This window comes from Wolffia australiana, chromosome 10 (genome assembly GCF_029677425.1).
Source record: "Wolffia australiana isolate 7733 chromosome 10, ASM2967742v1".
Classification (NCBI taxonomy): domain Eukaryota; kingdom Viridiplantae; phylum Streptophyta; class Magnoliopsida; order Alismatales; family Araceae; genus Wolffia; species Wolffia australiana.
The window spans coordinates 9,250,001-9,261,068 of NC_135844.1; the positions used below are offsets into that span (position 1 = coordinate 9,250,001).

General features: G+C 36.9%; 1 protein-coding gene across 1 annotated transcript; it reads right to left on the reverse strand.

The window, feature by feature from the left end:
• Nucleotides 1–7,481: 7,481 nt before the first annotated feature.
• Nucleotides 7,482–10,785, reverse strand: LOC144708686 (Exostosin family protein). Its single transcript, XM_078582103.1, has 3 exons — nucleotides 10,116–10,785; nucleotides 8,864–9,111; nucleotides 7,482–8,100 (listed from the first exon to the last, which is right to left on the reverse strand). The coding sequence occupies exons 1-3, from the start codon at nucleotides 10,693–10,695 to the stop codon at nucleotides 7,573–7,575; spliced, it is 1,356 nt and encodes a 451-aa protein (XP_078438229.1). The 5' UTR covers nucleotides 10,696–10,785; the 3' UTR covers nucleotides 7,482–7,572.
• Nucleotides 10,786–11,068: the final 283 nt, after the last annotated feature.

An 11,068-nucleotide genomic window follows, 5' to 3' on the forward strand; every position in this document is an offset into this window, starting at 1 on the left:
TCTCTCTCTCTCCCTTTCTCTTTCTTCCTCTCTCTCTCCCTTTCTCTCTCTTTTCCTCTCTCTCCCTTTCTCTTTCTTCCTCTCTCTCTCTCTCTCTCCCTTTCTCTCTCTTTTCCTCTCTCTCTCTTTCTCTTTCTTTCTCTCTCTCTCTCTCTCTCTCTCTCTCTCTCTCTCCCTTTCTCTCTCTTTTCCTCTCTCTCCCTTTCTCTCTCCTTTTCTCTCTATCTCCCTCTCTTTCTCTCTTTCTCCTTTTCTCAGTTTCTCTCTTTTTCTCTCTCTCCCTTTCTCTCTCTTCCTCTCTCTCTCTCCCTTTCTCTCTTTTTCTTTCTCTCTTTCTCTCCCTTTCTTTTTCTCTCTCTCTCCCTTTCTCTCTTTTTCTTTCTCTATTTCTCTCCCTTTCTTTTTCTCTCTCTTTCTCTCTTTCTCCTTTTCTCAGTTTCTCTCTTTTTCTCTCTCTCCCTTTCTCTCTCTTCCTCTCTCTCTCTCCCTTTCTCTCTTTTTCTTTCTCTATTTCTCTCCCTTTCTTTTTCTCTCTCTCTCCCTTTCTCTCTTTTTCTTTCTCTATTTCTCTCCCTTTCTTTTTCTCTCTCTTTCTCTCCCTTTCTTTCTCTCTCTCCCTTTTCTCTCTCTTTCTCTCCCTTTTCTCTCTCTTTCTCTCCCTTTCTTTCTCTCTCCTCTCCCATTCTTTCTCTCTCTACCTTTCTTTCGCTCTCTCCTCTCCCTTTCTTTCTCTCTCCTCTCCCTTTTCTCTCTCTTCCTTTCTTTCGCTCTCTCCTCTCCCTTTCTTTCGCTCTCTCCTCTCCCTTTCTTTCTCTCTCTCCTCTCCCTTTTCTCTCTCTACCCTTATTTCTCTCTCCCTTTCTTTCTCTCTCTCCCCTTCTTTCGCTCTCTCCTCTCCCTTTCTTTCTCTCTCCTCTCCCTTTTCTCTCTCTACCCTTATTTCTCTCTCCCTTTCTTTCTCTCTCTACCCTTCTTTCGCTCTCTCCTCTCCCTTTCTTTCTCTCTCCTCTCCCTTTTCTCTCTCTTCCTTTCTTTCTCTCTCTCTCCTCTCCCTTTTCTCACTCTACCCTTATTTCTCTCTCCCTTTCTTTCTCTCTCTACCCTTCTTTCGCTCTCTCCTCTCCCTTTGTTTCTCTCTCCTCTCCCTTTTCTCTCTCTCCCTTTCTTTCTCTCTCTACCCTTATTTCGCTCTCTCCTCTCCCTTTGTTTCTCTCTCTCCCCTCCCTTTTCTCTCTCTACCCTTCTTTCTCTCTCTCTCTCTCCCTTTCTCTCTCCCTTTCTTTTTCTCTCTCCCCCTTTCTCTCCCTTTCTTTCTCTCTCTTCCTTCTCTCTCTCTCCCTTTCTCTCTCTCTCCCTTTCTTTCTCTCTCTTCCTTCTCTCTCTCCCTTTCTCTCTCTTTCTCTCTCTCTCTCTCTCCCTTTCTTTCTCTCTCTTCCTTCTCTCTCTCCCTTTCTCTGTCTCTTTCTTTCTCTCCCTCCCTTTCTCTCTCTTTCTCTCCCTTTCTCTCTCTCTCTCTCTCTCTCTCTCTCTTATTTCTTCTCCCTCCTGATTGAAGTCTCTAAACATCTCTCTCTATCTTCCAAATAATTGAAGGGAGGAACAAAAGCATCTTCAAACTGCTTTTCTTCTCCCTGCTGAAGAAACGGGTCTTCAGGTTTGAAGAGTTATTCAAGAACAGTTAGGTAGGTTGCGTGGCGACCTGTTTGAACTGGAATAATTGTTTGACTAAGCAGCTTTTTAGTAAAAAAAAAAGGAAGTATTTTGTTCGCGCAGAGTAATTCCCCTCTGACCCAGATATGGATGTGTGGCTGAAAAGCCATAAAAATATACCACTCCAGAAATTTCCTATTAAACAACTATTTACAAAATCATTACATATATTAAAAACATCAACTAATCTCCCACACTTGGATGATGACTTTGCCATCAAGGAACATGTACCAAAGGCAATCATAGAGATAATAGAGAGAAAGTGCGAAATGGAAGAATCATGCTTAATATCTCAGCTAGGATAACAATTCATCATAACCCTCGATTCATTTTGCATAAATTTTATGGTAGAGAAACCACGCTTCATTTATACTTATATTATTTATATAGGAATAAATAAGTAGAGAGATAGAGCATCTGTAAAGACTTGTCAACGGCTTAAAAGTTTATTGGATTGGCAGCTTTGGTAAAAGCCAAGATGCTTATAGGTCCACAGTTTGGCCTATTCTTTAAATATGCTAGAATTGTTATTGACATACCACCAAATCCTGATGGAACCACTTGGCAAACCTGTACCTGTACTACACAGTTTGATGAACTGATTCAACAATTGTAAGACTAAGATATAGCATTTGGACAAAAGTCCTATACACCCAAATACCTATAATAATTCATAATCATCATAGATATTTTATGGGTAGAATACAGTGTTTACCCTCCTAGATTCATCTTTATGTCTTATATCACATATCTGTATCAGACGGATCTTTGTAATGTGCCATCAAATATCAAGAAAGATGATGTCATCATGTGGATGATGGCAGATATCATTACTGGGGATTGGAATTCAGACATTCGAATTTAAAATATGATATCTAGATATCAAGATATAGAAAATGATTGAGGCAACATTTTACATAACGACATTTATTAAAAAAAAACTTGTATAATAATTCTGGATTTCCAGTCTCTAATGGCCTGCATGTGTGTTTCATGGCGCCCATGTGCAAGACAAGGGGAGGGACAAGTCCCTTGCGCTTTACAAATGATTTCTGTGTATGAATCCAGGATGGACTAATTTTACTCAGTTGACTCAGACTTCGACAATCCAGCCTTCGTCCTTGACAGTCCACCCCCCTTTTGCATTTTCTATATGGAAGCTATACAATGAGAGGGAGGGAGGGAGAGAAAGGAGTAATTTAGGTTAATTCAATCAATATTATACATCATAAATAATGTCAAAATCTTATCAATATTATACACAGATATTATGTGTATAATATTACTTTACTAATCTCATGATCTAATGTTGGTAAGTTTAATATTAGTTTCCAAATCTCAAGATCTATGTGTTTACCGATATTGGGACAGATATAATTATCGGAAGTCTGTACTATAGTAATTGATCTCTAATATTGATTATGTGGCTTTAAAGACAATTCAATTTCTATGTATCATTTAATTTCATTGAAATAACCATTATTTATTATTATTCTCATATGATGTGTATGATGAAATCCTTGAACATTTGCAGTAACTGGGTGAATTATGATGAGATTATACTACAATGAACATCTGTAGTTACTCAAGATGGACATCTAAATATCCAGATGTAATAACACTACCAAGTCCAAATTATAAGATAAATATGACTGATCTGTAGAGAAACTAAAGATATATGATGGGAACTATATATAGAGCCCTAAATAGTATTTAACCAAAATATCAATCAAGTTAATTCATATCACATAGGCATAAGTAGTCCAAAGAGTTGAGACGCCAAAACACCATAGGCATAGGCATTTGTTTTAGGACTAAAAGTTAAAAGTTTCTAATCATTGGGTTAAAATCAATCCTATCTTGGATACAGCAAAAAAAGTGTACAAAGGCGATAGGATGGTCACGATGAGTTTGTCTGACCTTAGCATTTAATTCATAAGTCAGGGTAATGGAAATATTGGAAGAATAGTTCTTTAATAATTTATGTTTCATATTAGTACTAACCAGAACAACAGATTGAGGTTTAACAATTAATCATACCATAAGTTAATTAAGATTACTGCATAGATGAAGAATGATACATAAAGGGTAACCAAAGTGAGGCTTCACCAATTAAGATCATCATTTCTTTAAAATAAAATTATCAGTTGTTATTTTTGTACCTAATTGAGTAGAATTTATATTTAATTTCTAGCACTGAAGTTAGAAGGGGTTATAGTTAAATCGTAATTTGCTTAATCCATCTCTACTACATAACCGGACATGAGGGTTTCTTCTCATTTGTCTTTGTAAAAAAGGCATGATATGATTATCTTAATAATGTATTGGTTTTCTATTTAGATTATTTCATGTTATTTGATATAGTCAATATATAAGTTCAACTAAGTTTTGATTATATAGAGAACAATATATGAATATACTAATTCTAGAGGAAGAAGAGTAGCTTGGAACCCCACGAACTGGCAACAGAACCTATAAATTGGTTTATTCTTGACAATATATTTTTATATTATCATTTTTATTTGGATATATTCCCATTCTTTAATTAGTATTATCAAAATATATTACTATGACTATATTTGTCTAAAGGTTCACACCACTCCCATCATATATCCTTACTTTTTTCACCTAAAAATGTTTGATTTCGAATATTGATTATTGGCCAACATGTGTCCATTATGGCATGGCATATATTATTATAATGAATCACATTATACAATTATGGTTATACCTTTAAAAAGAATGTTGGTTTAAAGTTTCAAAGCAGAAATGGTGTGATTTTTGAGACTTCATGTCTCCCTTTCTCTTATCTCAACCACATATATGGGGATGTAATACCTCTAATTAGATTTTATTTTTTTGGGATTAAATTTTTTTCATAATCACTGTCCTACTGTTGCCTTAAGCAGGTGTGCAGCTTAGGTTCTAAGAAAATGATACAAGTGTTAACCCAGATTATAGGTTCAGCAAGGCAGATGAACGTCTAGTGAACCATAATAAATGGAGAAAAGTTTTCCGCTTGTCTTGAGCCGACAAGAGAATGAGATCGTTGAATATGGTTTCCAAATTTATAGAAAAGTGGAAAAATCCACATGATCTTCATTTGTCCAGAAAAGAATCCAATCCTAGAATTTTTAACCAATATTATAAAATAAATGTCTCTAAAGAATATAAAACCTCAAAGACCCATGTCACAAGGTACTTCGACATCAGGGTCATCATCAATGTAGAATGATGACTATCAATGAGTTAGTTTGAGGAATGTTTTGTAAATTTGAAGACAAAGGAGAATATTTTTTCACTTTTCTTAAGAGAGAACAAGGAAAGGAGAGTTCTCACTCTAATATTCACATTTCTACAACAATATTATTAGACACTCCATATGAACTGATTTGGTCCAAGCCTGGAGAAAAATCGAGTGAATATAGACTAATCTTATATATTCACATGAATGCACATCCACTTTAGACTGCATAAAAATTAAACATTTTAATTTATCATAAAAATATTGAGGAAATTTTGAAATAAATTAGAATATAACATTAAGGTAATTAAAGTGATATAGGAAGAAAATTTTGAAAATGTATTATTCATAGAATTATGTGAAGAGTATGAGATTAAACATCACTTTTGGCATAGAAAATGAGGACGATAAATTAATAAAAACCTCTATTTAAATGTCTAGGGAAATTCTAAAAGAAAATAACTTGGAAAACTCGTATGGAATGAAGCCATGAACATACCATTCTATATTCAGAAACTGGTCCTAACTTTATCTAATCTGGAGAAAACTTCATGTGACTTACAAAAATGGAAGAAATTTAAGATGATTTGATGAATCCCGGCTAGGTAAATTCCATGCATGAGATATTGTTCAATTGAAATGAATAATATTTGGAAATTAGTTAACACACTAATGGATGAAATGGGTGTTTAAGAAGAAAAATAAAAACATTAAAATTAATAAAAATAATGCGATAATGTTAGCACAGAGATATATTCAGAAAAAATGAGTACAATATAAAGGTACACATGACCCTGAGCAGATAACTTTTAAATCTTCTAAATAGATGTGAAGAGTGCCTTTGTCAATAGAAATAATAATTATGAATCATATGGAAGGCAAATTTCTATATTTTCAAAGCTAAAAGCTCATATGAATTATGAATCTTAAAAATTCATATAAGACCTTAAAAATCCAAAAAAATGAATATTGAGAATCCAAGTACCAGAAGAAAAATGAGAGACATCGAGGCCATCCAGTCAATATCTAAAGGTGGATGAAGCTCAAAGTATAGATATCAATGCAGGGTTGACCAAACTTATTATAAAGATGCATTGCCATTTGGATGGTTGATCCTTCTAGTTATGTGATAAAATGCTTGAGTTTTTTTCCTCAAAAAGATCAGGCAGAAGAGTTGTACCCTGTATTATTCCATGTATTGAGCTTCTTGAGAGAGACAAGAATATTTTATTGAGGATCTTAATCTGAGATGCATTCCAATAATAAACTAATATCCAAAAGGTCCATGGTTTTACCTAGGATCCATACCTCATATTTTCATGTATTTATACTTCACTAGATAATCATGAGGGATTAAATGCATTTTTTATTTACATTTGGATCAGATAGGTAGGTTAATGATACTCCAATACGTTTTCTCCTTTGACTGCTTTCTTTATTTCGAGTACCAGAAGTTAATATCCTTTTTACCATCTCATCTCCACATCCTTTAGTTCATGTTAGCATAGATTTTATCAGAACAATTAATCCCTATTTCTCTGTTCTTTCCAGTAGGATCTCCCCTAAACTGTACTGAAATATTAATCTAGTTGAGAATAGACTATTCAGCTCCCTTCCTCTTTAGGTGATTGTACTACAGAACCAATATCAAGTCACATTTAAAGATGGATACTTGAAAGTTGAGGATTAGAAAATTTTCAATTATCTCTCCAGTGGACCTGTTACCTACATCCTAGTAAACTTTTTAATTGAAAATTATCTCGGTTGCATTGACAATCTCATAATCTTTTTATGAACCCAAATAGATGTAATTTTTTCATAATCTTAAGAATCACAGTTATTTGACGTTTGGCATTAGTTTAACCAAGAAAAAGTTGTACACAGTTATATTTTAGCGTCTACCCTGAATAACTTTCATATGTGAACTTTAAAGATGCATTTTAATCCGAATGCAAAAATAGAACAATGATATTTAAAGCTATGATGTCATGAGAAACATAGTCACATAAATTGCATGACAAGTAAACGTCTACTTTGTGGACATCCCTTAGTAAACTGGACATTTTTTTTCTATTTTTGGCCAGGACAATAATTGATGACCACAGATAATAAGAAATGGGGAAAAAAAGGGAATTCAAGAATGATTTATATCATAGAGAAAAAAATGTGAACAACGAATGAATAAAGAAGTCCAGATTTTCTCAAATGAGCAGAACTTTGGATGTTGACAATGATAATGGTTTACATAATGGCGTTGACGTATCCAATGAAGATGAATCGATTCCGAAGATGGGATCCATTTGGAATGAGGCAAATGAATATGTTGAATAAATAATGAAGTATAAAATTGATGACTTTCTAAACTACTTTATCCGAAATTGCACCACATTGAATATTTTTCATGCCACACTTTACATTTCAGGTATTTTAAGGATGCAACATCGCCCGAATGTAACCTGCAATTTTTTATAACATAACCTTATTTTATCATCCATATCGAATATATTTGCAATACAAACACAGCAAATTAATGTGAACAAAAAATACCATTATCTAGGCATTCAATAAAAGTTATATTCACAAAATCGCCTAAACATGTTGGAAAATTTTCACTGACCTCAAGTACAAAGACATCGGAGAGGAATTTCCGTGCCAGGCGGCTTACGGTGTTTTCTCGCCGCTGCCTCCTTGATCATGGGAACTTTATGCGACAACTTCCTCCAGATGTACTCCACAGCCCCATTAACGCCCACACTTTCATACTCAAATATTGGCTGAATATCCGCAATTCTGCGTCGAATTTGGCGCTTGTGCTGGCTAGAGAAGCTCCTTAAATGATCGACAAGCAAGCGTGGCTGCAAGGCATCGGCGACGGAGACGAAGACGGCGATCTCGGAGTAGTCGATGATCCCTTCGAAGGGGAGCTCGATCTGGTCACTGACGATGACTGGGATGCAGAGGCTGGCGATGGCGTCAAAGAGTCGACATGAGGTGGGTGTGTCCCCAGCTGGGTGGAGGCAGAATTCTGATGATCTAATCCCCCTTATCGACTGCTCGAGGCCAGTCGCATTCGGGAAGCCTTCCTCCATCACCACACCTGGCTCATTCACCAGCAGATCCCACAGCTTCTCTCTCACAATTCCCCCCTGTGAGATGCAGATCCCAAGATTCATACATAAGTTAACTAGAAACCCAGTTTTTGGCCGTTCTTCACAATCTATTGTTGGATATATGGACTAAATAAGGATATGAAGACAACTATTAACATGCCCAAAAGCAATCAGGAGGATATCGGGACTTTAAGCCAGTTACACGATCTGGTTAGGTACCAGATCGGACCGGTAACGGCTAGTCAAACTAGCCGTTAGGAGACTAGCCGTTAGAAGGTTATTATAAATGTACCCGATGGACTTGTGAATTTTTCAATTTTTTGGGTTGTTCAATAGTTTTTCTCTTGCTCTCCTCTGGTCTATTCTTCCCAAAGATCATCAGTCTAAATCGACATCTATCAATCTAGATATTTAAAATTCTATAGACTCATAGATGGATGAATGGATGGATGGACAGACCGATGGTGGACTGACAGAGGGATGGACGGATGGATGGATGGGCAGATGAACAGGCAGACAGACCGATTGACCCACCGATCAATGGACAAATGGATGAACAGACAGACGGATGGACTGACAAACTAGTGGAATTGACCAACTAGTGGAAGGATGAATGGACGAAGGATGTACGGATGGTCTGACAAACAAATAGACAGACAGATGGACTGACTGACCGACAGATGGATGGACGGATGAATGAATCGAAAGATTTATAACTAGATTCGCACAATATTTCAATGAAGAGATAGCATAGATAATGTAAAAGTATAGCTTAAAAGGATGATTAAAGGAACTTTACCCTGTGTCTGTGCTTAGCTCCTTTGAAATATAGAAGAGTGTTGCGGGGTTGATCTTCAGATAAGCTGAGAGTTGGGAGCAAGTGAGTGTAGGGCACGATGATGTCCTTGAGAAGGGAGACTTGGTTGTGCTGAATTACGTGGGCCTCATTCGTCGACTTGTCGTCAAGCTTGAACCAGCCACCGAAGTCTACTACCAGTAGAATGGCCGGCGCGATCTCCTCTCTGACATGCCACATTGCGACTGGGTCTATAAAGACAACGTCCAGAAAACCCAAAGAATCACAGAATACTTCATTTTTACCCAAAGTAATGAAAAATAAAGATTTTTTTGTCTTTTATTATTTGCAGAAAGATGATCATGCAAACGCTGCTATTGGTAATGCTAATGCTAAAACCCAGTGCATAAACATGTAGAGATTTTGGTAGACAATATATGGTGATGGGGTGTCATCCAAGCTCAATTTGCATTGAAATTAATGTCACCACACTCAATTCAAAAAGCATAGAATTGATGGCTCATTATTTTGCACTTGATTTCATGGACCGCCAGGAGCAAGAGGACTTTTAACATCATGGCGTTTTACTTCGAAAAAACAATAGAAAGAAAAAAGCTGTGGAATTTTAAGTTTACGGAAAGAAGATAATCAGGTAAAGGCAACAAAATGACGGAATATGGTGGACATGTCACAATTTTTTATTTGAGACCAATAAATGTTTGTTATTGATTGTAATGTCTCATCCCCAAGAGTATAGATTGAAGCCTTGAACAATCTTCAAAAGAAAAGCTTGGCGATTGTAGGAACAGGTTTTAAAATTGAACCCATGGTATGATGAATCGAAAGATACCAAAAAAAACCGAGAGAATTATTTGAACACTACATTTTGACACGAATCAACCAAACGACTATTTTTTTAGTTTTTTGTTTTGAGGAGAAATGATCGTGTTCATCCGGCAATGACCTTATATCTTCTCCGAGGAAGAAATCATGGAGATCTAGGAACATATTTTAAATTGGATTCATGAGATTGATCGACGGAAGGCAGAAAAAAAACGTTACAATAACAGAATATTATGTTTTGGTACAAGGCAACTAAAAAAATATTTCTTGTTTAACTTTGGTTCGCGGATAAACGATCGTGTGGATCCTGCAAATAAATGGTTCAGCTGTCTAGATCAGAGAACTACTAGTGAGCGACCTCAAACTTGATTCCATGGCATGAATCGAGAGAAAATCTAGACAGATCACGCACCTGTGAGCACGAAAACATGATCTCTCCCCCCAGATCTATTCCAGGCATCCGACCCAACAATCAGATCAACAACCTCTCTCTGTCTGGCATAATCCTCATTCCCTTCTTTCTTACCAAATCCCCCTTTCCTACCCCATCCGAGCTCCAATTCCGCGCTCAACGTGGCAAAGAAGGGCACGAACACGACATCCGCATCCTCAACCCTACCCACTCTTTCCACAACCGCGGGCGCTTCAAGATCCCTCAACAACCAATACTCCGCGCTGTACTGCTTGATCAACGGACTCTCCGGATAAGGCAGCGGCGATTTCTTCAATCGGGAGACCGAAACTCGAAGTTTTTCATCGGGATCGAACCCGATCCGAGAGTCTGGGCCAGAGATCGACCAGTACTTCTCCAGAAGTCCGTAGTTGAGAGATCGAGGCAAATCCGCAACGTAGATCTTCAGGATGGACGATTGCGGAGCTTTGAACTGGAATCCGAGCTGCGGAGATGACGAGAAGGAGACGAAATTGTAGATTGCGAGGAAGAAGAAGGTGGTGATAATCGCCGCGATGAATCTCGCGGATGGCTTCTTCATCTCCCTCTTCTTCTAAAAATCTGCAGATTGCTTCTTCTGTTTCTTCACCATGGAAGCAACTTTATTTATATGTATGGGATGAACTTCGCGTACTGTTCATCATCATTCATGAAATTTTTCTTCCTAATTCATTGCTACGTCCTTATTATGATGAATTTTTAGTGTGATTTCTATCATAATTACTGCTATTTAATCTTCTAGTGGGTAAGTTTAGATTAGATAAAGATTAATTATAATGTTTTAGGTGTCATTCTGGGTTAGTTAGATAGCACGGTTGTAAAAAATAGTCTAGACCGGTATAGATCCAGATCGTCCGGGACGTGGACGATGGACGGGACGGGACGGAACGAATTTCATCCCATTCAACGTTCAA

Excerpts from the sequence above, each read along its gene's own strand:
- LOC144708686 (XM_078582103.1), bottom strand. The coding sequence starts at position 10,695 with ATGAAGAAGCCATCCGCGAGATTCATCGCGGCGATTATCACCACCTTC. Across the intron at positions 9,112-10,115 it reads TCATGTTTTCGTGCTCACAG|ACCCAGTCGCAATGTGGCAT; the intron begins GTGCGTGATCTG and ends TTGTCTTTATAG. Across the intron at positions 8,101-8,863 it reads GAGCTAAGCACAGACACAGG|GGGGGAATTGTGAGAGAGAA; the intron begins GTAAAGTTCCTT and ends TGCATCTCACAG.